At 41.1% G+C, this 27,839-nt stretch overlaps 1 protein-coding gene across 1 annotated transcript in view; it reads left to right on the top strand.

Moving 5' to 3' along the window:
* Positions 1-27,839, top strand: part of LOC309694492 (receptor-type tyrosine-protein phosphatase N2-like) — a 223,000-nt gene that overhangs the window by 105,531 nt on the left and 89,630 nt on the right. The window contains exon 12 of the mRNA XM_082514620.1: positions 12,457-12,521. Within this exon, the coding sequence (XP_082370746.1) occupies positions 12,457-12,521 (65 nt within the window). The remainder of the gene's footprint in view (positions 1-12,456; positions 12,522-27,839) is intronic.

Below are 27,839 nucleotides of genomic sequence, written 5' to 3' on the forward strand. Positions count from 1 at the left end.
GGCTTAAAGTCATGTGTTTAGTCAGTTGTAGTGTTTGGTTAGCATTGTTGTCTCTCATTATGCAAAGTTTGATGTAGATGTAGATCCATGTTTTGAAATAAAACATGAACTTTAAAAGCTTTTCTTTTACACAGCTTTGTCATTTATGTCTGAATAAATGTATTTTGTAGAGCAGCTAGTGCACGTTGAAAACTGTAAAATAAGAAACATATTTCCAAAGAAGCGAACGCATCAATATCCCCTGATGTGATTGAATACTTGGTTTGGTTCTTTGCTTTAACAGTTGTTGTTTCAGGGGTTTCAGTTACTTCAGAAATGTTAAATTCAGTGCCTTGTCCCTTTCAATAACTTTGATAGATAAACAGCGATTGCTCCCTCGTTCAGTCGTTTCAGCTGTCTGCACCAGGGTCACTTTTGCTCAATACTTTCTACACAAAAGCAACAGTTTTGTACTCTCTGTCAAGGCTTCCAGTCAACACACATCCAGCCAGAACAGCCACAGCATGAATAAGATGAGCAACCTCGAGCATTTACGGTCCCTTGAATACATTGTTGTACAGGCGAAGTGAGGAGGCGGGAAAAGCTCAAGGTTTTCTCCTTTAGTATTTGGACTGCTTGTCCTCCCTCCAGTGATAATGGAGGATATTCCCTCTAAGTTGAGTTTCAGGACAAGAGAAGACCGTGCGACTCCCCTGCGAGAGCCCCCGCCGCCTGACCTGACTGCCCAGCAGACTGGCCTTGGCTCCGTCACAGTGCCAGCAGGCTACTTGGGGAACACACACAAGCCCGATCACTATATGCATACTGTATATATGTGGGCACTTACAATGCCACACTAAGAGATCAGTATAAGAAAGAGAAAAAGAAGAAAAAGCCTTTTAGATATCACCTGTTATCTTAAAATGTTACTGGGAAATTCGAAATCTATTTTTTGTTTATCATGGTTGTAAAAACTACATTTATTCCACTTAGTGTTTAAACTCCAAATCATGTTCTGAGTGGCTATTTGTCTTTCCAAACAAGCCTAACTGATGTACATACACATGCTTACAAACCAAACAAGAGAGAGAGAAAAACAGATCTCACAACCAAGTGAAATGCTGATTTGGAGCACATATGCAATTGTTTGATTTCACTGCAGTGACTGAAAGCTTTGCTACAAGATGCTTCACATTGAATGTATGCATGAGAAGCAAAGACAGTGCACAGCAAAGAAAGGTGAAGAGAAGACGGGTAGCCTTAACAGTGAGACATACAACAGAATTACTGCAAGAACCCTGAAAGAGAAGATGCCAGGAACTGTGTCTTGGCTCAGTTTTTAAGGTTTGCAAGGTGGCCTGTGTGCCAGTTGTCACTCCAGATTTGATGGTCGCATGAAGGCCTCTACTCTTGGCGCTGACATGCTCTGTGGTTGATGTGCATGCAGCCCAGCAGATCAGATTTTTTGCATATCCCAAGTGTGAACAAAGTGAACTGAAGATCAGACCATCCAATTCACAAGAGATGAGGGATTCTGGCGGAAGTCAACAGTCTTTGTGTTACAGCTGAAGAAAGCTGAAATAAAGTTGAAATTTTGGACTAATGAGGTCTTATGCTGAAATTTTATCATCAGACGTTGTGGGTGAATAACAGGAAAAGTTTGCCTTTATTCAATTCAGGAAAACAAATATCAATCCGAGGTTCAGAAAAGTATACAGTCACAGTTTGTATGCTTTCCCATGTCAACCTCTTCCTTTCCCACTTCGTCATATGCCATTGCACCGTCTGAGGCAGCCCGTGCTACAGCACCTGGTGATCAGACGGCAAGTGGTTTGCTTGCCAGCACCACCACCGTCTGCTCTCTCCCTCTCAATCTCTAACGTGCTCTCTCACCCAGTCTGCCCAGAAGATGACTCATATGTACTGTAAAGGTCATCCATCAGAGTGATGGAGGAGGGAGGCGTTAAGTGTTGGCTTTCCATGTCAATTTTTTTGTCAGTAAACCATTTGTCCATTTGTCAGTAAGTGGAGCCTCTCTCCCTCCTCTTCTCCTTATTTGCTCTTACCTGGTAATATCGTTTTTGCAAGAACGATGGCCACTAAGTTGACAACGCATTATAATTTTTCTCGAAAGTATTAATGTTTAAGTTTTACGTCGCAAAACTATTTTTATGTAGTGCAGTAATAAAACTTCGAGCAGGCGGCAATGTAATTACTGTGAATGAAACAGTGATGCAAAGCATTGCTGGGAAAAATAACACGATTACAGTCATTTCATTGTTCGGCTTTGGTAAACAACATAAGTGAAATGTAATTATTTATTGAAATTCTTTTTAAAAAAGTTTGTGTTTGATACAAAAATGAACAAAAATCTTCTTTTTATAAATGTGTTCTACTTTTTATTTAAACTAACAGTGGTTGTGGTTGAACCAATAACTCATTTGTTTTTCAGAGCTTCACACCAACTTTTGCAGGCTGTCCTAATAAAACCCAACAACAACAGTTTTGTGAAGCTATGCTTATTTACTCTACGTTCTTTCTAAGAGCTGTTTGAAAAGATTGTTATTGGTCTTTTTATGAGTAGTATGAGCTGAAGTCAGAATCAGCCCACCAAAGACGTTTTCCTGTAATTTTACATAGAAGTCAGTTTCATGTAAAAACTGACTCCTTTGTTCTCAGCTGCAGCTGCATAATGATTGGAACTAGTATTATTTATTAACAACGATTCACAAGCTCAGTTTTATTATCATAAATTTGCAAACTGCCTTCACCATTAGTCAGAGGTGAAAAAGGGTGTGGCAGGAATGAGCCAACCTCGGCAGTGTGAGCTGTTGTGCTTTCGCGAGCAGCTTTTCGGCTTCTCATTGCTTGACTGCTCCTTCCTCTTGCTACTCCTGCTAGCGCTTCTCCTCTTCCCTGCTACTAAAACAGGGAAGGTATGATTATTGATGTTTACCAGCTGTGATGTCTCACCCCCCCTGACACTACACCCTAAACCCGCTGCTCCACCCCTCCCCTGCAGCCGAGCCACTAACCACACCCTTCCACAATCTGCTGAAAGATGTACTCTTAGGCCCTTTTCTCAATTTAACAATGGTTGTTCTTTTTTCACATAAATGCCCTCCTGGACTCCCTCTCACATGAGGATGTGCACATCCTCATCACTGAAACAGTGGCCACTAGCCCGTAGGTGTAGATAGACGACAGACTCATTGCCCAGTGAGGTGGGTCTTCTGTGTTGTGCCATCCCCTCAGCCAGAGGATGTTTGCCTCTGGCTGAGCAGTCCTCGTGATGCTTAACTATGCAGAACTAAACGTCACTTGGGTGAGTGATGGAAGTTTCCTCCTGTGGCCAGATGAACAGATTTAACTTTCCAGGGTTTCCTTACCTGGATTATTGAGCATGTATTAAGACATCTAAAGCAAACAATAAGCATTATTTACTGCCACTAGCCAGCGCATGTTGGGCGGTCCTCCTGTTTCTGAAGATCGAGAGCTCTTACCTTTCAGGACCACCCTCCCTCCCTGCACAGCTGGGTAAAGCCTGGCACTCTGTGGGAGGTTTGATAGATGGCAGCCAAGGTACTGGCAGCCCTATCTCTGGCCTTGCCAAGCGATTGTCATCTGCCACTTATCAGCCCTATAAACACCCCCCAGAAAGCACTTTGCTTCAGAGGGGGGAGGGTAGGGAGAAGATAACAGGGGTGGCAGGAAGACAGAAGTGAGCACTGAGGACAGAGGGAGGAAAGTGAGAGATTGAAGGAGGACGAAGAATGCTAAAAGAGCAGAGAGGAGGAAGCACCGCATTCTCACTAGCTATTTGTTTTATGCTAGTGTTTGTTCTAATGGTTTGACTCTTCCTGGTCACATGTAAATACTATTGCTGTTACATTAAGGAATAGATCATGGTTTGGGTTAAAGGATAGCATTTCATAATATTAAACATATGTTACATATGAAAGCTGCTCATCCTTTTTCCTCTAACGTCTAAGTCTTAAAACAGTCACAACACGATTACAGTAGACTTACATTAATTCCGATGGTCTTTTTAAACACGATGCATTTCAATTTGTCTACTCGACTACCCCACATTTTGAGAAATGATGCTGTTGTGATGTCTTCTGGATTAAAATGTGATGGCTTTAAGTCATGCCCAGGCATCATCAGCGTGATCGCCCTTCAGGAATTATGAAGAAAGAGTCAGGGGAAGAGTAGGAGAATGAGAAGAATTTAGAGGTACAAACTAAGTCTTCACACTAAATTACAGCAAAAACTTGCCAATTTTGAAAACAACCCATGAGAGCTTTGACTGATCTGGCATCCCTGTCTTCAGGATGACTTATCTGATCAGGGTTGGCACAAAAACTACCCAAGCTAGAATAATGACATCATGCCAACCATGATGAAAATCAAAAGCCTCTCCATTAAAGACAAAACTAAAAATGAAAGTGTAAAAGAGAAAATTTGGGAATAACGGTTAACTTTTTCACATGGCCTAATTTGTAATATTGCTGTTGTTTTTACCAAGTATATTTGTCTTATTTCTAGTCAGAATTATCTCATTACACTTAAAATAAGACACAATCAGCTTCTGGGCAACATTTCAGTAAGCTAAAGGAACTTGTTTCAAGACAGTGAATCTTGAAACTAGAGGAAAAAAATGAGATTTTTCACTTGTTCCATTGGCAGATTTTTTACTTAAAACAAGATATTTTAGCTTGAAATGAAACAATGAAACAAGTGAAAATTCTCTAGTTTTTCTCTAGTTTCAAGAGTCACTGTCTTGAAACAACTTCCTTTAGCTCACTGAAATGTTGCCGTGTAGCTGATTGTCTTATTTTAAGTTTAATGAGATAATTCTGACTAGAAATAAGACAAATAAACTTGTTAAGATTTTGAGTTTGTGCAGTGAAATTGTGTGAATAGTGCCAGTTCACAAAAAGCTCTCTGACCGTCTCACAAACAGTTCTGATGCATACAATCTGGCAACATAAGGAGCATGGGAAAACTAAAAAAACTAAACTAAAAAACTGGGATTAGAATTTGAACAAAAGTTTGAATCATGGCTCCGATGGAGAAGAGCGAAAATAGTGGTTTCAGAATAAGCAGAGAACGGTGGCACAAATTTGCACAAATTCAGTTTGTCGTCACAATTTTGAAGCCCGAACAGAGTTTTATTTCATTTTTTTCTCCCACATACTGGAGGTCAGTTCCATTTGTGCAGAATTGGGTTTTATGACTCAAGACTCAATTTCTCAAAGGTCACCTCCACTTTGGGAATATTAGTTTTTATGACAGTTCCCTCTCAGAAAGAAAAGCTCTTTTACACACTTCCCAGCTGCTCTAGTGGAAGGTGGACGTACGCTGTATGAATACCAAACAGAAACATGACAAAAAAAAGAATAGCCGGTTCATGTGGGTTTATGTTTCATAGTATGAGAATGGTGATCGACTAATGAGCTCTTGTTATTGGAATACGGCTTCCTGCCTCATTGCAGTCAGGCGTCGGCTGATGTGAGGTCATTAATTGTTGTGGGCGGTTGGGATATGTTTTCCTGCCGGGGTCCCCGGTGTCATATCGGCTTAATGAATTGTTTATGTAAAGTAACAGAGGTGTTTAATACCTGCCTTTTAAAATGTGAATGAATCAAACGGAGCAGAAGCGAGGAGCTAAATGTCATCAATTAAAGCAGAGAACGCCGTTCACAGCAACGAGCGAGACAAACACATTATGGTTAATATACTGTATATGTGCATCTATAATCCTGGAGTTCAATCAGATATCAGCAACATTGGAGACTGGACTCATGATGTTAAGTTTATATCATGGAAAACAAAAAACAGATCCGTAGCATAATGTTCAAAACAAACAAACAAAAATAATCCCAATTTTAATCACTGAACTCAAACTTTGCTGCTTTGTGGAGAGATTTTAGCCTATTATTAGTCATTGCTTTGATTTTGTGGCACATTAGCTTTATGGTTCAGTTAAGCCACTTTCCTATTTTCCTTACCAAAAGGAATTTGATTTAACAGAGGAAAAAGAAAAAGTATAACAGCAGCTGAAGTGACTTCATTTATTGGCATGATTCCTGCTTTCTTCTTTCTTAGTTTGAAGGACGGGGCGAATAAAGACAGAGCCTTCTTCAGTAAGCTCTTATTTCTTCTCGGCCTTCCCCTCCCTCACCCGCTCTTTATCTCTCTTTTTTCTGTCTATCACATTTCTCTCAGTCTACACATCATTCTTTCTATCCTCCCTCGATGGTCTCTCATCCCCCAGGTGGCCCGAGATGCCATTTCGGCCCCCTGCTTTTGAATTTAATTACAAATGGCATTGTTTTCACGCAGCCCTCCCTCCTCATCTGACACTCACGTTCCCACAAACACACATTCACACAGCACACCGGTCCATGCTGCATCCCAGATTACTGCAGGCAATAACACCAAGAATTAGGGGAGTTGGGGGTGGTGATCAACAAGGAACAGATTGAAGGCTGAAAAGTTGATATCAGAAATCAAATTAATGCAAGTGAGAGGGAAACAATATCTAATTAAGATGCTTTTGAAAAAACGACAGGCAAATCTGTTTTGACACAATTACTGGTGACTTGTAGGGTCGATTATGAGATGAAGCGTTCAGATCCAAAATATTTGAATTGCTCTGCGTTTATCACGTAATAAATGAAATTAGATTCTGAAGGGAGACAGGAAACAGTAACCATTTCATAACTGAAGAAATTTGCTTTAAAACACTAAACTGCAAGGAAAAAATATACACAGTGGGTCAAGTTATTTGTTGGACGAACGGGTTGTGCATGAAATTATGTATTAATAATTTGTTGCTTTTATTATGAAATTATGTTTTAATTTCAATTCATTTTATTTATACAGCGCCAAATCACAACAATAGTCGAGCTTTATATTGTAAGGTAGACTCTACTACAATAATACATACAGAGAAAAACCCAACAATCATCAATTTATTACATTTGACAAAGACATGCCAAATATGGTCTGGTAACAAAAACCTGAACCCTTGACCCTCCCCAGGATGAGAGGCTGTCTGATGCTGTGGAAGGGATTTTGCTGTGCAGTCAGCCTTCCTTCGTTTTAGAAGGAAATCATTTCAAAGATCTTATGGGCAATCACCTTTATCATCCTGTGATGAAGAATTTCTATCTTTATAAGAGTGGTCTCTTCTGAGATGACAGCACCCCGATTCATGTGCCACAAGAGTGGCTCTTAATAGTTTGACAAGTAGCCTCTAAAAATGCTGCAGCCCTCACAATTGCCAGATCTCAAACCCAGGGGATAATAGCTAAAATCTTATGTTCTCTTAAAAGATCTTATTCTTTTTTGTGCTCTTAGAAAGTCTTTCTTTCTTTTATACTTGAAGAATCCCCATCTCGTGAAAATTACTTTCCCATAAACCAAGTTTGACATTTTTGATCAAAACATTTTTTTGACAAACTTTTCATTATTGTAAGTTAAAAGTTAAAATGCAGTTTAAAATAGAGAAACATTATAAGGAAGAACTCCAAGGAGTTTACACATGCAAAATAAACAATTTGTTACAGTAAAATATCTATCTGTCTGCGCTATGTCCTGTCCTATCCTCATTAACCACAGCATTCTTAATCCCGGCTGGCTTTTTTATTACCTGCACAACATTAATTGATGGTTGTGCTCCTTGGACCAGATCTTGTAGGGACACAGGGAAAAAAAGCAAACAGCCTGCAATATATTTTAATTTGCTCAGGGATTGTTGCTCTCGTGATGAACTAATGTGATTACACCAATGTAGTGTGTCACTGCAGTGATGGCGTTTCACTGGTTTCTGTGCCTTTGAAGGATGGCTGTTGTTTTCTTCTCATTATACAGCTTCTGAAATGTACCCAGGAGGGTGAGTGAGAGGTATAGAGGTTTGCTTCTTTGGGGTGGTGGTTAGTGGTTGGAATAAGGAACCCTCAGTGCTGCAAAAGCATCTATTCTGTTGGTCCAGGACTTGTGGAGCCAGCCTGGGCCTTTCTCTTTTGTCAACAGTGAAAAATGAAGCATTTCTGAATCCCCAGCACTCGCTGTGTTTCCCTTTAGGCGCCTCAGATACATTGAGTTAACATAAAGCAAAATTCAGGACGGGGGTGGCACCGGTGACAAATGAAGCGCCTCTGTGTGTTTTGGAGGGAAAATAAAGGGGCCTCAGTTGTAGAAATGAGATTTGGTCCATGTTACTTCCTTCAGGCCCAATTTTTCCCTGCAGTCCAAATGTATCTGAGAGGTACAATGGAAGATGGAATATTCTCGAAATGGAAAAAAGTGAATAATTTGAGTATAGATCATTTCCCTTCAGCTTGCTCTCAGTCTGCAGTCCATCGCTGCTTCAGTCCCATTTTGTCGCATTACATCTTATTTTCACACTGTGCTGCCTGTCTGGCTGAAAGAAAAGTTGCCAGTCGCTCTGATCACGACACCTTGCCCATTGCAGCTTCTTAAAAATGGATCCAATTTGGGTTTTGGAGAGAACGCTCGCTGGGGTACAAATGAGGCACCTCAGGTCGCTTGTTCACGAGCAGTGCTCTCATTCGACTTGGAGTCATTTGTAGTCTGCAGGAGAGAAGAGGAGTTGATGGTCCGGATAGCTGTTGGCTACATTTCGGAGAGGCCGCGGTGCCGCGGTGTTGGGAGGTCCAAAGACTTGTCGACTAATTAGAAGAAGCTCGCCGCCTGTCATGTTGTCACGCTTGCTGGCCGCAAGGCAAGTCACTCTAGGGAACCAGACGGGTGGCCATGTTGGTGCAGAGATTTCTGATTCTGTCCCAACAAAATCACGTTGGGTGCTTTCATGTTTGTTTGTGTATATCAGGCCTTTTACTCTGATTCTGTATGAGGAATTAAATATGAGTGTTTGTGTGTGTGTGTCTTAGATGTGTCTGCCTTTGTGTGTGTGTGTGTGTGTGTGTGTGTGTGTGTGTGTGTGTGTGAGAGAACCCATCACCGACGCTTTCCTGCAGATGCAACTCAAATAGGTTGTGCCTCACCAATTACCAAAGGCACTTTAGACAACAACATCTTTAGTTATTTCACTGAGTCTGGTCCCAAAGTTGCCTGCTGTTTACCGTCTCTGCTTGTGTTTCATTTGAATTTAATTAATCCTTTAAAAGATTTTGTTCAAATCAGTGCATTGGCAGCACTACAACTTGCGTTCATAGAAAGTAGCAGCAGCCTCAGAAAGAAATGAAATCAACAGAACGATTGAAGGCATTTAATGGAATCAAATAAAACCGATTTTATCTGTGAAATGTAGTGAATAATGCATTTTTTTTTTACATGTTTTCCCTCCTGTTCCATGCAAAGTAACACAAATAGACATTTACTTTTCTCTGAAAATCATTTGCACAAGCAACACCAATGCCAAACTGTTTTACGGTGGTACTTTCTGCAGCAATGAGAAATACACCTTCTTTCTCAGTAAACATGCAAACAGTCCTTTTAAAGTATTTTAGACAGTTCAAGAGGTTCACTTAAAATTCAGCCTTGGAAAAGTACCATGTGGCTACAGCTTTAAAGACTGAAAAGTCATGTTTCCTGCGAGGGGAAGATCAATAATTCATGCGATTCATGTGGCTTCCAAGAGCAAACTAACAGATTATCTCGTGCAACTGCTACACTGCTCTCTGAAGGCTGAGCCATTCAAGAATTCTGCCCGTTGTGGGATGTCACAACAGGCGTCTTACCTTTTTGACAAGTGATGGAAAACACCTGAGTTGGTGTTGATGAGTTTGAAGAATCCTAACAAGTTGCAACCGACGTCTGATGGAGACATCGGTTTTTAACGCTGAACTAGAAGTCTGTTCAGATGCTCCTCAGTGAGCATAAGAGCAGGTGCCACTGACAAACCAATTCAGCCACTTCAGCTTCTATTTCTCTCAGCTGCTGCTGCTCCCTGCTGACAGCACTATTAAGACATGTCGGCCCACTTGGCTATCGCAGACAAGGTGTTCATACGTCTTTGTCTGGGGCCTGCAAGTACCAGTCAGCCACAACATTAACCCTTCAGCGTCTTTTTATTACAGCGTGACAGAGCTAAACGAGTCCCCTCCATATACCACATGGAAACCAAGGCATTCACATTAAACAGAAGGAAGTGTCCACCTGTGATTGATTTTGGCTTTATACATTCAAAAGAGCTGCTCGTTTGGACTGTGGTGTTTAAGGTCAGCATCTATGGTTGCATAACATCTGGCATAAATTGACCAGTGAATGACGAATTGAAAGACTAATTATTAAAGCCACTGGTGAATTTGGACTGTGGCAGAGCTGGGGCTCTATTTGCATATCCTTCATCTGCCTGGTGTGTCAACAAAGAAGACTCGCTTTCTTTCACCTCACCGGTGTATTCAGATGCAAAGCGAAGTGAATGCAATTACGTATCCTTTCTTTTTTTTCATATCGTTTCTGTTCTGGCTTTAATATGTGCTCTGCTGAATTTTAATTGTAGACCTCCATTTGTTTCCCTTTAAGCTCATGAAAAAAGAGAGCTGTGCGCAGGGTTTAATTCTATTTGTGTGGAAATTTGTTTTAATATTTGCCTGGCGGCAGGTTGGGTTAAAAATTCATATTTCATAAAGTGAAGATATGCTACAGTAATAGCTCATTTGGACCTGCAATGGTAGAATTTATTCTTGAGCCCTGTGGAAGGTTTTCTTTTTTTGTTTTTTTTGTTTGTTTGTTTTTTGGGGGGGGGGGGTGGGGGCGGGGTTAATTTGGTAAATGAATGTGTCTGCGAAGAGCCTGCACGATAACCTCAGTGATTTCACCACCAACGCCATGACGACCTGTCTGGTAAAATCCACATTTCGTTGTAGACCATGCTCTTGCTTTAATTTATGGGATAGTTGCAATAAAGTAAATTCAGAAATATTGCAATGAGAAGAAACTGCAGAAAATTACCGTTACAGGCGAATGTGAGCGATACGATCTTCCTATTGGACTTTAACCAAATCTTTATAATAGGATATATTCCACTAAACAGCCACGACCACTCGCCAAGTGCGCGTTGTAATTTACAACACCTATGGTGGCTGCTTGCTACTGCATAAGCTTGTTATATTTGAGAATGTGAATGATGACATGGATTGTTTTTGTGATCTCATAAGAGGCCCTTCTTACACCAGTCCTGTTGTCAGATTTCATGGTGTGCAATCAGTGAACCTTAAAGAGCAGTCATGGGTATGGCTGAATAAATATTCCCTTTTTGTGTCTGATAATTAAAACACTTAAAAGACTGAAGAGGCAGTGCTTGACGACATCAATCTGAATACAAAAAACACTGGAGAACAGTTCCAGCTGTTCAGCTAGCCGTGTTTCACTGGTATGCATATAGCACTTTTTTACTTATATTTGGCATCACAAGCCACAACCACCCACTGATACATAACTTTACTCTATGCCTACTTTATTCTATTCTTTTTAAATGCTTTTTACTTGGCAAACATTAGGGGGTCAGTAGGGTTTCAGTGTCTCCACCAAGGACCCTTTGTTGTTACTGGACATAAAATCCAATTGAACCTTTTTGGCATATTGCAGTTCAAGTGGTCTGAGTGGGCACTAGACTCCCGTGCCTCCTCTGGCCTCTCTTTTTAGACTTTAGAAAATGTAGCTCGTGACAGTAGCATTAAGCCAATTACAGGCCTTGTCAGACTAGATCAGGTAAAGTAGTGTAGGTATTATATGAAGTCCAAAAGTCCAAAAAAGACTTGGTTTTGAAGAGGATAGAGCTAGTAAAGTTTCAGAGAGGGGGAGTGTGGTAGATGGAGGGCTACCTGACTTTTGTTCTTCTCTACACCAGAAGGATTGTTTGCGAACGCTGTTCTTACAAACTCTCTATATCTCTCTGATGTCTTTGTGCTTCATAATGCAACGATGCTTCCATAGTTTCTACAAAGGATCTTTATCAATCATGTGTAAATTAACCAAGCTGCATTTTCAAGGCATTTCTATAAATCATGTTCTGGTTTTGCTTATACGTCATGTGTTAAGGAGGAGGAAGGAGGAAGCATTGATTTTTTGTGAGCCAGTTGAGCACAGAGTTTAATAGCTTGTTTGGCAGAATTTGTAGCATTGATTAATAGTCATGACTGTACACACATGGATGCCTATTATGCATTATTGTGGACACTGAGGATTAATCACATGTTAAAGTTAATCTACACTACCTGTTTGGAGGAACAATATGCAATAGACATTGTTGTTACGTTTGAAAGTTATTGCAGTTTTGTTCCGTTGCCATTGTCACAAAAATGTTTAAAAAATGAACATTGCTTTGCTGATTTAGCATTATAAACTTTTTCATATACGATGTTTTTGCCGGGGGCTAGAAAAGTATTCATTATTATTTTCTGTAAAAACATACTGTTGGACATTTTTCAGTTCATTAATCATTGTGGGGTTTTTCTCTCTGTTCTTTCCTTACCATAGTCCAGAAGAAGGTGTCTTTAGAGAAGGAAGCCAAGGTCAGCATCCTGGAGGCTGGGATTGCCGATGTGAGTACACACTTTACTTTTAGTTTTTGATTTGAGGCTAATCAAACGTCCACGTGATTAGTGAAGCAAAATGTGACAGGAGTCTCAAACCCAAATGAAATGTATGAAGGTGCACTCATTACCTACTGCTGCTAAGTTTGAACTTCAAATTTCTCAAAATGTCTTTCCAGGCTGTAGCATGCAAACACTTTTCACCACAAAACCTTGTGCATTAGTGCAAAAAAATGCATAAAATGTATGAAAATATGAAACTCATTTATTCTAATTGGTAACTCACATTCCTCATATTTGTGTTTGATAGTAACTGTAGACACTTCTCAGAGCAGCTGAGTCATCGCAGAAACGACTTCATGAAAAACAGAATTTCATTAATCTTCCTTTACTTTCCATCTCTTTCCTCACTGACTGTCACTAATGATGCACTGCATTCTTTATAACTCCACTTGAGTAAATCAATTAAAAACAACCCACACAAACAAACAAACAAAAAAGCTATGCAGCACCAACAGTAAGGTCTAAGAGGGGTCTTGGCGCGTGATGGCTGCTTCATCTCTTCCACCTGTCTCCATCTCTCGCCTACATGGCTTTCATCTCCTAGCATTGCTATTCTCCACCATCTCTGTAGTAAATAGACTGCTGAGCATCTGCACTCCCCTATTGATTCAAGGCTTAGGCTGTACCGATGATGGTGCGCCATTCACCATGCTTATCAAAGTGGCAGGTCTGAGGGAGAAATGGTTGGAAAAGGGGGCATAGTAAGTGACTGAGGGAGAGAAAGACAGAAAGAGTTGGGAGGTTGGAAGAAGGGAGGGATGGCATGGAGAGTCTTTCAAGGTGATCGATACCTAGCTGCAAACAGCAGCCAATTATGGCCAATCGAACCTCAGTTGTAAGAGAAAGAGAGGGAGAGAAGCAAAGAAAACCCCTTTAGCTCAGCCTGCCACACAGAGGCAAAGCAAAAACTGGCGAGTCGCAACCTGCAACACAGCATCCATCATCACCCCATACAGTGTTTATTATAGTTTTATCATACTCTGTAAAATAAGAATATTAGCATACTACATCACAGATGACAGGTTAAAAATAAAAAATAGAAAAGTTAGTCTCTCAACAGTGCAGAGGAGATTATTTGTTTTCTCACAGACATGAAAACTTGACTTGAACAGGCCTGCAGGTTTGAGAGATGAATTCTCATTTTCACATTGATGCCTGTGTATATTTGGAATGGAGATAACATGAAAATTTATTGTTGCAGCAGAAGAGGTAATGGGAGAAATTGCATGCAATAAAACCAATAAAGACAAAACAGTCCAGCATTAAAATAGATCATAAATTATTGTGGGGTTGTATAACTTTACGCACCTGAATTTCTAGCGTATTAAGGTGGCAAATGAGTGAGAACTACACGGGAACGGTATGTCAACTTTAACGGAAATATAAGGATTTTAAAATGCTCTCATTAAGTTACAAGATAAAAAAAAAAGTGTGTTTTAGGCTGTGCCTGGATTTAGAAGATGGAAGATGTTGGAAGGACATCCCATAACTGGAAGAAAACTGAGTATACAACTGGTATTTGAATGAATCAGCTCCACAATATCTAAAATCCAAACTTCTGTTGTTACACACAAAAAATCCCTTTACTTTGAGATTTTCTTGGACACCTTGTTTAATCCAACTTAAACACGGTTTTGCTTGAGCTAAAACAGTGCTCCAAATATCTGTGCTTTAAAATCATCACATTGCTGTTCTGCAGCATTTATATCTAGTTCAACCGTCTCACAGTGAATCAGCACATCTCCTGCTGTTCGTTGTGGCTCGTTCATGATTTGCGACTACACTGAGCTACTACGTTTCAGAGGAACTGCAACAGTAGTTCTGAAATGTGTTGTCTTTCTAATTCATGACACCATTGAAGCTTCAGTAAGCGTCTTATGTATTTGTTTGACATATCCCCGAATGAAAGCTGTTATTATGCGCTGTAGTTACCATTTAAAACTACTAGTGGCTGTGGGGACAAGTACATAAAAAATGCATTGGTATCCTTTAGATGATGTGGAAGACAGCACATTGATAACCAAGAAAACCGACTTGCAAGCTTGAAATTTTAACCCATAAGAAACAGTTTTGAACAGCAAGTAAAAACACAGCAAAAAGTATACTCGAGTAAATAGGAAAAAAAAGCCTTAAACGAGACTCCAGTTAATTGACTGCCATGTGTGCCTGTCTCATCTGTCTTTTAAAGTGGACAGAGTCCTACAGCTCATTTTGGGATTGCTTAAACAGAGGAATTAAAAGCCCATATGAGATTCTAATTGAGGACTTCTTGAAACATCTGCTTTAGTACAATTTAGAAAGAAAACATCATAGAAAACAAAAACTATCCTGTGAGCTCAATGTGTTCTGATTTTTAGCAACTTATTTGACCCTTACTCGAGGGCACAATCTCTTGCATTTTTTTTAACAGTAAAAAATGCAGGAGATTGTCTTCATCTCTGTTTGACCTTCGTCCATCTCGCCGTTTGCTCACTTAAATTACAAATCATTCCATCAAAGCACTAATTTGCAAGCTCAATACCTTTGATTTGTGGACTGTGACCTAAGTCCTGCTCTTTCTTTGTCCGCATCATTGTGGCGAGCAGCTTTATGTTTGCCATTAAGAGCTCTAAAGCCTTGAAGCTGTTTGGATGAACTGAACGACATCTGAAGCGTCATAAAATTCTCATTTAAAACTTATCCTGCGAAACACTGTTGGAGGAATGTGAGTAAGTTCTTGAAAGTAAAAAGAAAACATTTTTAAAAATCTGTCACTCTTCTGTATTCAAGGTCCGGATAAACTTTGGTATCTGTTTTAAAGATGGCGCCGGTGAGGTCGGCTGCCGTCACGACTGCTCCGACCACTTTTTCTTTGTCTTTGTTTTTTAAGTTAGTTTTCAGCGTTTCTAAATCGGCAAAATCATCACCATTGGGTACATTAGGTATGACAGTGACACTCTTGTTTCTATTGGTATACAATGTACTCACAATTCGAAGTTTTTAACTCCGGATCCGAGCTGGCCGAGTGAGATCTCGAGGGAGAACAAAGGGAAGCGGCGGCGGCCTAGAGGGAAGCGAGCCGGCGTCAGGAACAGGCTGAGAGCTCGTGCACACCGCACACCTCTGCCTAGCATCCTGCTCGCCAACGTCCAGTCACTGGAGAACAAGCTTGACGACCTCAGGGCCAGGATAAAGTTCCAGAGAGACATTCGGGACTGCAATCTCCTCTGCTTCACCGAGACATGGCTGAACCCAGCGGTGCCGGACCACGCCATCCAGCCGGCCGAGTTCTTCTCGGTTCACCGCATGGACAGGACACGGGACTCGGGGAAGTCAAGGGGAGGCGGCGTGTGTTTAATGGTGAACAACAACTGGTGCAACAGTGCGAACGTTGTTCCTCTCACACGCTCCTGCACACCAAATCTGGAACTACTGTCCATCATGTGTCGTCCTTTTTATCTACCTCGGGAATTTACATCGGTCATTGTAAGTGCCGTTTATATTCCACCACAAGCGGACACGGTCACCGCCTTATGCGAGCTGCATGAGGCACTCACACAGCACCAGACACAACATCGGGACGCTGCGCTTATTGTGACGGGGGACTTTAATAGCGCCAACCTCAAACGCGCAGCGCCGAACTTTTATCAACACATCTCCTGCCCCACCAGAGGTGAAAGGACACTGGACCACTGCTACACTACGGTCAAGGACGGCTACAAGGCACAATCCCGCCCCCCGTTTGGCAAATCTGATCACGCCGCCATCTTCCTCATGCCAAAATACAAACAAAGGCTGAAACAGGAAGTTCCGGTTCAGAGGAAGGTCGCGCGCTGGACGGATCAATCGGTGGCCGCGTTACAGGACGCACTCGATGACGCAGACTGGGGCATGTTCAGAAACAGCTCCGACGATGACGTCAACGTGTTTACGGAAGCGGTTGTGGGATTCATCGGGAAACTAGCGGATGATACCGTGGAGACAAAGACTATCACAACGTTTCCCAACCAGAAGCCGTGGGTGGATAAAACCATCCGCGACGCTCTGAGATCCCGCACCGCTGCCTACAACACGGGACTCATGACGGGGGACATGGACCCGTACAAAGCCGCGTCATATAACGTGCGGAGGGCGGTGAAAGAGGCGAAGCAGCGCTACGGGAGGAAACTAGAGTCACAACTCCAACAGAGTGACTCTAGGAGCCTGTGGCGGGGACTAAGGACAATAACGGACTATAAAGCACCAACAACCGGTATGACGAACGCGGCCGTGACTCTGGCAGACGAGCTGAACACTTTCTATGCTCGCTTCGAGGCTGCAGCTAAGGTCTCCAACAATGCTAGTGTTAGCGGCGCTAACGGCTGCAGACAGGAAGATACTGCCAGCACCGGAAACGTGCTCGTCATCTCCGAGCATGAAGTAAGGAGAGCCTTCAAGAGAGTGAACACCAGGAAAGCAGCAGGACCAGACGGCATCCCAGGTCGTATCCTCAGAGACTGCGCATACCAGCTAGCTCCTGTGTTCACTGAGATATTCAACATCTCTTTATCTCAGTCGGTGATCCCCACATGCTTCAAAGAGTCCATCATTGTTCCTGTCCCGAAGAAACCCCACCCTGCTTCTCTCAATGACTATCGCCCTGTAGCCCTCACCTCAGTAGTGATGAAGTGCTTTGAACGCCTGGTCAGAGACTTCATCATTTCTTCACTACCAGACACACTGGACCCACTACAGTTTGCTTACCGTCCAAATCGTTCCACAGACGATGCCATCTCTCATCTCCTCCACACATCACTCACTCACTTGGACACTAGAAGGGGGAATTATGTTAAAATGCTCTTCATAGACTACAGCTCTGCAGTTAACACCATAATTCCCTCCACACTCACCACCAAGCTGGAGCATCTGGGACTCAGCTCATCTATGTGTCAGTGGATCTCCAACTTCCTAACTGGCAGACCACAGGCAGTAAGGATGGGCGGACATGTCTCAGCCTCCACCACTCTCAGCACTGGAGCCCCCCAGGGGTGTGTTCTGAGCCCCCTGCTGTACTCTTTGTACACATATGACTGTGTGGCCACTACCAGCTCCACCACCATCATCAAGTTTGCTGACGACACCGTCGTGGTGGGCCTGATCTCTGATAACAACGAGACGGCCTACCTGAAGGAGATTAGGAATCTGGAGAACTGGTGCCAGAGGAACAACCTCCTTCTAAACGTCAGTAAGACAAAGGAGCTGATAGTGGACTTCAGCACTAAGCAGGAGAGGAACTACCAGACCCCCGTCATCAACGAGTGCCCAGTGGAGAGAGTGGACAGCTTCAAATACCTCGGAGTTCACATCACGCAGGACCTGTCATGGTCCTGTCACATCAACACCGTGGTGAAAAAGGCCCGTCAGCGTCTCTACCACCTCAGACGCTTGAGAGACTTCCAACTGCCCTCCAAGGTGCTCAGGAACTTTTACTCGTGCACCATAGAGAGCATCCTGGCGGGAAACATCTTAACCTGGTTCGGGAACAGCACCATGCAGGACAGACGAGCTCTACAGAGGGTTGTGCGGTCAGCTGAGCGCACCATCCGCTCCGAGCTCCCTGACCTGCACTCAATCTACAGCAGGCGGTGCTGGACCAAGGCCAGGAAGATCGTGAAGGACCTCAGCCATCCCAACAACAGACTGTTCTCTCTGTTGAGGTCAGGAAAGCGATTCCGCTCCCTGAAGACCAACACAGAGAGACTGAGGAGGAGCTTCTTCCCGCAGGCGATACGGTCTCTCAATCACACCACCACACAGTACTGACCCACACATATGGTTCTTACACACACACTGGACTTTCTGGACATTGTTTTTGCACAACACTGGTCACTATATTCTTCATTTCCGGTTAATACTTGTACAGCTGCTGTTATTGTGTATATATTTATTTATATTTAGATTTCTTCATACATTCTTATATAGTTCTATATTGTGTATTGTGTATTTTGTTGTACAGTTATTTTATTTTCAACTTTAATTTATATATTTATCTTTATCTTATTCTTCCCAGTTAAATTTACCCTTCATTCTAATTTGTGTTGTACAGTTATTTCATTTTTAACCTTAATTTATATTTTATTCCTTCCTAGTTAAATTTACCCTTTTTAATTTTTCATATTTATTTCCTATCTTATTCATAGCCTTTTCCTTTTTTGTTTTCTTTAGGTCACGAGCAGTTGTCCAAGCATTTCACTACATATTGTACTGTGTATGACTGTGTACGTGACAAATAAAATTTGAATTTTTTTTTTTTTTGAATTTTTTTTTGTTAGGGTTGCAGAAATCTTGTGGCAATGGTATTCGGAGATGCATAAATGTCTTATTTGTGGATGTCCTGTTTTAAAGTTGGACATTTTACACCTGCTTTGAACCCTGACTTGCTCTTTCAGACTTTTTGTAGCGGTGTTAAGAAAATACATGACTTCTGTGTATAAAGGTGAGATAACACTCACGACTGCAAATGGTGGATTCTTGTCAAGAGACATAACATAAGTCATCTTAATGGTTGTAGTCCCGAGTAATGCTCATCCTAAATCAGAAGGGACGAGGGTGTTGGGGCTACAAGGACGCTTTTAATTTTGAGAGATTCATTAAATAACCGCCGTGTTCTCATCCCAGGGAGTCAAATACTGCCGTTCTCTCATAGACGCTGGCGGCTCCGGAATACGCACAAGTGCCCCTTGGCATTGTTGCGGTGATTCACTGGCCACAGCAACGTTGAGCCTCGAGACATAATGGTCTTCTTTTGAAGAGCAGTGAAGATCGGAGGGATAATGTTGGACTGTCACAAGTTTGTGAGCTAGGCCGTGGTTTGCGTCCTGTTTGAGAGCTTTGCCTTTTGCTTTGTTTTCATTCGCTAATCTGTTACCCTTTTATTTGCAGCTCGGTTTAATTTAGGCACAAAAAATGCCCACAATGCAAACCCTGCAGGTTATAATATGACACTGGGCCAGTGTGGTTTCTTAAAGTGCCCCCTTTGGCCATTTCAGAATTAAATCTTGTCCCACACCATAAATGAATGGCATTAAGATTATTTTATCTTATCCGTGTGTAAATCTTAGAGGTTCTCAGCTTTAACAAAATCTCAGGTTTTGTTATTTTTGGCACTATCAGAAAGGTGATAATTCTTCTTTATGCTGATTATTGTCGCTGGAGTGGTAGGTGTGCACGCATGAGGAAGCAAAATAATAGACTCTAACCTAATAGAGAGTGCATCTTCCAATGACATTAAATTATACTTTGCCCCTGCAGTACCCTTCATTATCTCTCACTCTGACTGCCGTTAATTTACGTAGCTTCAGGATTGGAAATCATTCAATCACCAAGGCCACGGAGAACATGGCACAGATTTCTCCACACTGAGACTTGTGTCCAATTAAGTGAATGCATGTTTGTTGGGAGGGAAGAAGGTGGAAGATAAGGTTGCTGCGGCAGCAACCATTGTCCTGTAGTGGCAATATTCGCACGCTACCCCATCCAGCTCACTTTTTCACTGCAAATAAAGGCACTTCCAATCTGTTTGAAAGAGCTTTTTCACAAATAGAGGAGGGAAATCTAATGACACAAAAAAATTAAAAAATAAGAAACAATGGGAGTGGATCGCTTTTTCCATCACAATTCAATGTAATTGCTATTTAAAATACAGGGCGGGAGCAAACACTCCCTTTTACCAGAATGCCAAAAGGCCATTTGCCACAAAACGGCTGATTTAATACAACTTTGAGGAATGAGATCTTTTGCAGTTTTTAGTTGTTTTTTGCAAGAATCAGGCATTTTATGATCCCAGTATTTAAATTTTGAGCTGCATTGATGATTAAAAGTGAAAACATGTTAGCTCATTTCTGTTTTCCCTTCCACAGTGATACATAAACTTAAACACTTGCGGTTAACACGACATATAATTGTCACATTGCATTATGTTTCTGGAAACCCTGTCTGGATCCTTATTAAGGAATGTAATCATTACCTAAGTCAGAGTTTTTGAACAGCATTGCTCTGGGAGACTCTTGAGTGAGCACTTGAATGTGCAAGACAAGGGTCATGTGACAGACACTGGTTGCCAAGGTAGCGCCAGCGCTTCTGAGCTTCTGCGGTATGGCTAATTGCTTTTTTAAAAATAGCATACTTAGCAATGCTAGAAAGAAGCAGTCTGTGGATTTCTCTCTTTGTCACTTGACCCCTACACACCCTTTAACAGCCTCACGAAAGTAGTTGTTTAGTTGACTGAGCTTAATCAAATTTCAACAATAGAGGTGACAGACTGGGAACAAATGCTTATTCCAGCTGTTTTTCGAAAACACATAACGACTTTTTGTCAACTGAACTGCCTATTTGATAACCTTACATGAAGTGTACTAGTATGAGGCAGGAAAGAGTTAGATAAAAATTAATTGCCTAATAGTGTTGAATGGATGCCACCTTCCTTTTTACAGACATTTGTGTATTACCTTTATTTAAACAAGGCAAGCAAAGAAGAGCAAGCTCTCGTTTTCACATATATATCAGTTAGACAAATCAGGTTTGAAATATTTTATTACAGTGGCAGAATAAAACAAAATTTGACATCTAGGCTCAAAGCTCTTCATTAAATACAAGTGTTAGTCAACCTTTTGATGTAACATTTGTAAAAAGGCTTAGTCCAGTTTGCACTATGCATTATTATAATTACATAGAGGTGGAATGTAATTTCCTTATAATCCACGTTCACAACAGAATATCTGGATTTTGGGATTCGTTCTCATCCCTGAGATGGTGATGAAAAGAATTTCTGATCCTGAAGTGTTGTTTGTTGTCTTGCTCTATACCAGTGAGTCACAACAAGCAGCTTTCATAATGATTTCACTGAGAATACATTCCTGTCTGCGGTCTCGGTGAGCAGAGTGATAGCATCACTCGTAATGACACAGTATTGTTGTCTGCAGCCTGCCCAGGTGCCTGAATAGAGAGCTGGATTTGAATGAGAATATTCATGAAGCAAAGAGACTCACATATTGGATCAAGGTTGTCTGTTGGCCGATGCATCCCATTGCACCTGCAATTTTTATCACAAGGTAGAAAATAAATGATTAAAAATCAAACCACTGCCATGCATGTGAGCTGTGTACATATATGCACCCAGGATGGACCTGCATGTGTATGAAAATACACCGGAGTTCTTATATTTCTATCTGTGTGTGTGTGTTTTGGGCATGCACTCATGCATCCATCTGCATCGCCTGCCATAGATATTCAAATAGCTCCATGTGAAAAATTGAATCAAGAGGCTGTTGAAGTGCTGGCTCTTCTTTTTCTCTGCGGCCGTGACGCGGCGCGTCTTTGATATGGTAATGACAGCTCGCCACACGAGCCCTGAGGGCCAGATGCATGCTGAGATGTAACCCAGGTGTCTGTCAGATTGTGTGGCCTACCTGGTTACAGGAGACAGTTTGCTTACTAAAGAAAAGGGCAGATTTGTTGCTTCGACTACAGAAAAGTAATATTTTAAAGATTTTTCAAGATTTATTCTTTCTTTTTTATAAAAGAATATATTTCTGGAATATTTTGTCGTAAACTACTCCTGCTCGCATTAAATAATATAGAACACATATTTATGCTTATTCTTTAATTAATTTAATTTAGAGAATTTTTGTCACCTTGTTAACGGTGTGAGCTTTCTGAGTGTTTTCTGGTTTAAGCTGTGGCTGTAATTGCCAAGATTCTGCACCAGAAAAAGATATTGTACAAGGTCCCACTGTGATTGCAGCTACACAAAAACTTCTCTTCTTGAATATCACATCTTTCCAGTCTCTTATTAAGTATTGTGGCACTGCTGTAGTGAGCTTGAATGGACATTTACAACACGACGGAAACAGCTATTTAGACGGCTTGAAGTTGCACATTAATTTGTCTGATATGCACACAGTTGAAGCTAGCTGTTACTGGAATTACGCATATAGTCAGAAAACACTGTCTGACACGCACGGCATTTACAAGCTAAAGTTTATCAGACTGACTCCACGATGTTAAAATCATGTGTTTCCTGCTGCATGTGAAATGTGGCAGGTGTAACTGAAAAGGTCAAAAAAGCTGCTTTTTCCCTCTTTGGACAGCCTCAGCCTTTTCTTTTTGCTAATTTTGGTAATGGCTAATTGTATCATTCAAATTAGACACAACTGAAATAGAAATAAGCTGCCAAAATACAGTGATCAATGCTATATAACTATATAACTCCATCTATTATTAAACTAGTCTAGACCAATAGTCCCAGAAGATATAACCTCATAGCACTTGTAGGAAAGTGAAATCTAATTTAAAAAAAAAAAAGAGCATTACTTTGATAACCTGTTGCTTCATTAGTGTGCATATGATATGATATGAGTTTCTACATTATGTTTTTTGGGGTTTTTTTTTATTTTCTTCCAAATCTTAGTAGATTCCTTTGTAAACTCTCTACAGCTGTGGCCCTACTGGTTTTATTTGACATCAATATCATGTATAATTTTGATGCAGAAAAAGTTGAGCATTCTCCTTTTAAGCATTCTGTGTTTTCTTCACTGCCCGAGCGTGTCGCTGCAGCTTAGCATTTCCATGTTTAGCCAGCCCCGTCTCACACCTCGTCTGGATTCTGCTCTGCACGTACTGCGTGCGTCGTTCAGACTGCGAGCTACACTTCAGCAGACCGGCAGTCTGCTTACAGGTCGCTGGCGGACACCCGCTGGGCTTTCTGGCAAACAGCATGGCACAACAGACAGCTGGCATACAATGTTCACGCCCCCCTTCCTATTTTCCCCAGGTGCTAAATGGGCTGTTAGGTACAGCTGAGGTCATCCACAAAAAGTGGTATATGAAAATAAAAGCCCAGAATTTCAATGCACCTCAACGGTCTGGATCTTTCTCTTGGGCAAAAATGCATGCCCAAGAGGCTGCGCTCAAGCAAACAAGGCGGGTAATGACACTAGCATCAAGCATGGTATTATGCACCTGTGGGCTCAGTCTAATGTCCTTAATAGTGGGCTGTAATTTGGACTGGACACACTGCATCACTGTTGTCTATACACATCATTGAGCAAATGATCTGATACTGTGAAATGGCCCTTCTCATTAACTACGTCTCCTGCCCGATTAGCCAGCAGTATCTAGGCATGATTATTGGTAACTGGTGTTGTTGTCAAGTCACTCGTTAACATAAACAATTCAGTGTCTGCAAATGCAGAGGAAGATCAGAATGTCTCTGTGCTTATTTTTAATGCAACTATATACAACAATCAAACTTTAACAACAATCATATAAACAGTTCATTAGCTTAAATGCAATGTTGTGTATGGTGCATCAAAAAGTATTGTGCTAGAGTACTTTTTTGTTGGAATGAGTAACATAACACATTGTTTGTGCAATTCTCACAAGCTGATAGTAGCTGATAAGTAAGCTGATGCCTGACAGCTGCTAAGAAATTCTACAATATACTTGAAAGATGAGCCTGCGTGCTAAGCACAGCTCTAAAAATGAGCCAACATGATTGTGCGTCAGTCCTTCGCAGGGCCTTTGCACAGCTTTGCAGAATGTCTACATGCTGTAGCCGTTCAATGTCACCAGTTGTCACAAACAACCAGTGCGCAGCCTACTCTTCCTTTAGTGTTGTTACTCTTTCAATCAACCAAAGAAACCAAAGATGTTCTCCCTCTACACGGGGAACTTCGCTGTCACTCCCTCCCTGTTCTGATCCTATTTTCAACCAATCAGCATTCGACCCACTCACAGCATCTTCCATGTTGAGCTCCACTCCTTCTGTACATAGATTGCATACCCATTATTTTCTTTTTACGTAGCCAAACCAAGTAGACACAATTACAGTATCGTGAATCTAGAGAGGGCCGAACAAGGAGAATGGAGCTCATGCTACAAAACACCAACATGTGGCTCTTAGTCCTGCATGCTTTACATCCCCTGGACATAACAGCAAACATGCAGAAGCTAATTTTAAAGGAGTGATAACATAAAAGTAATACAGTATTTGGAATATACAGTATAGTCAATATAACAGATTACTTCAATTACTTCAAACAGATTACTTTGGTTGCTAACAGATTGTTCTAGTTGTAGTAGTAAGAAAGTAATTTTTAACAAATGTAATCTGCAAAGCCTCAATTCAACAGAAATACTTTCAGTGTTGGCATGAAATATGTAGTCATTTACTTACTAACCACTTTATATTAACACAAGTATCTCTAATATTGAACTCCAAAGCATCTTCTCCCATGTGTAATATCAACTATGTTTTACACACAAAGGAATTGAAAATGAGATGCTCCACGTTTAACTTGAAGTCACAGAGTTCACACAGATGCTGACCAAACAAGGCAAAACCCCGTCTCTGGTTGGAAAGGATTAAAGCAAAGAAAGTTTAACTGTTCAACTTGTGTTCAGTCTCCCAGCCTGAAACTTTTCATCCCCATATACACACCCAGTGTACTTCATGCTGCAAAGCCAAATTCAGTTGAGACTAACTGTATTTTTTAATTTAAGTGCAGATCCAAAGATGCCTTATCTGAGTGATGTCACTCTAAATTCACCATCTAAATATCATAACGATGGACAGTCAGAGAGTTCAGGCCAATGAGATCCCATAAAAACGTTTTTCAGAGATAAACACCATACATTTTCAATAATAATGTAACCTATGAGCCTGTCCTATACTTTGCATTCTACAAATGTGGTCCTGACATCAGGTTTGGTTTTGGTCAATCAGCTTTCAATCTCTCACCCTGCTTCGCAGTCATAGCACTTTTAATTAGATCCAGCATGGCAGAAATTCACATGACGTGGAACTGGATGACATTAGGGGCTCTCTAACCCAACTTGATTTAGAAGAATATGATTTTCTCAAAACTAATGATATGGATTCAAATGTTAAAGGTGCACTGGTGATTCTGCAGTGGTGGAAGATCAAACTTATTTTATCCATGCTCCACCTCTCCACCAGCCTCTTTTTAGTGCGGTTCTAATGACAAACAACGCAGACAACATAACGTTGTTGGATGTAAGGCAGTTTACAACATGCAAACCTTGGAATGCATAAAAAAGACGAGAACTATGGTTGTTCTTTTAGACACTGAGTCTTGACTTCAAATGAAATAGTTTAGCAGCAGAGAGTTGTTAAGTCTAGCTGCAGCTGTTTGCTGAAGCTCTTGTAAGCTCATGGAGACATGGGCAAACATCATATACCTTCACTTATCCAACCCCGGAGCTACTGGTGGGGAAATTAAAGGAGGGAATTGGATTTGGATTGAAGTAAAAAACAACAACAAAATAAACAATTACTGCTAACAAAATAATAACATGCATGTGTTTACTAGCAAAGAAAGAACTGCAGAAGAAGATAGAAAATGCACATATGCAATGCTACAGAAGTGTCTCTGTAATCTTGTTGGTTGTTTATGTGTTGACGTGGTGCTCTTCTTCCTCTGAACATCTGCCTTCCCCAAATCCCTTGTTCTGCCGGTAGCAACAGCGGCACCACACACTGCGTAGCATCTGCTGCTAAAGGTTTCTGTTAGCTGGGAGGGTGGTTGCTCGTCTGCAGAGTGTGCCGGACACTGACAGGCAGGCTCACAGACAGCAGGCACAGTGCTCCCCAGGTGGGCACAGAGAGGTCTGTCAGGACCCGGAGGCTCAACCGTAATTACCCCCACCCACCACAACAACCATTACAAGCTCCCTCGAATATCTTCCTCCCTCCATGGGGTTAGCAGAATGCATCAGAGGCCTGTCTGATGTATGCTGCAGTCCTACAGCTGACAGAGCTAATGTGTGATGGTGGACTGATCTGTTTATACAGCTGTGGAGTGGGTGTGTGTGCAGGCGGTGTGCACAGTGCTGGCTCTGGGAATGCAGAGTGAATCTATATGTACATAATTGGATGCAAATCACAATGCAAACCTGCAGAAGAATATACAATCTCTGTTTGCAAAGAGAGCTCAGTGTCATTAGGCGTTTCCAGACACTAAAATGTGAAGACTTGCTCCCTTTCTGTATTCATGATTCTGTATTTCAGACACTCGACTGTTTAATACACAATCATGCAATTTAAGGAGCATCAATCAGTGCTTGTTAAGCTTGTGATAGCCATTTCTTAAACATTTTGTTCCACATTAATTACCAAAACAAAAGGATATTAAAATCATACATTCTAAAATCAGTAAATAACATGATTATATATTTTTAAGTCTTTGATTATTTGGCATTAAGGACAGGAGAGTATCCTCTTTGGTTTGTGGATGTGTTTGTGACATAGCATCTGCAGCATCATCCAGTAATCCACTAGTCCACAGGAAATAATGTGAACAAAGTGTCAGTGTAGCATCACAAGCTGCCACACCGTTACCAGAAATGTGATGTCAAAAAACAAAAACAGAAAATTTTAAATGTTTTTAAATTAATTCAAATTAATTATGTTTCTGCATCGTAGTCAGTTGTGGAAGCCAAATATCTGTGTGAGGCTAAACTAACCTGAACAATTTTATTTGCTCATTCAGCTTAGTTGATTGTCACTGGAATAATGTTTGTTAAGTTAATTGTATTTCTCACCTCTCCAGTTTATAATATAATTAACCAGGATGCCATCAGTCAGCTATGTCATACTTAAAACTGGCAGCTAAATGCTTGGAAAGAGCCAATCACTGTTTAATCTCTATGTTCTAACTTTTTTGTGTTGCAGTCTTTTTCAATTTAGTAAACACAAATTAAGCGATTACAAAATTACATTAAAATATCAGCTCATTCTTCCTACCCATGAGACACAATTTGACATCAATTCCTTGATTAGTGATTGAAGGGAAAAATGAACTTATTTTAGCTCCTTATGTTATCAAGCCTGTGCAAAAGTTCAACTAAAGGGATGAACTATTGTGTACATATATAATGTATTTCAGTTGTAAGGCTTTGTCCTTCGAGGCTGACCATCTGTGCCTATAGATGCTACTCATATGTGCGTACATGCTTGTCAGGCAAGTTCACTGAACACTCACAAAGGTGCATATTCTCATTGAGAGGCACCGTCTTTGTTGAGATGGAACATGTGAAGGTGAACGTCAGACAGTGGGAGACATTCCTTCACCTTTTACAATGGTTCATTCAAACTGTGCCGGCTGCTAAACTGAAAATCCAATTTTTTCATGGAAAATAATATATCATTGACATTCTATTCAAGTCTTTGTGGCACCTTATAAATACACACATTTTATTTTTCCTTACTGTCATCCTTCAATCAAA

The sequence above is a fragment of the Aulonocara stuartgranti genome (genome assembly GCF_965226115.1).
Source record: "Aulonocara stuartgranti genome assembly, chromosome: 18".
In the NCBI taxonomy this organism is placed as follows: Eukaryota; Metazoa; Chordata; class Actinopteri; order Cichliformes; family Cichlidae; genus Aulonocara; species Aulonocara stuartgranti.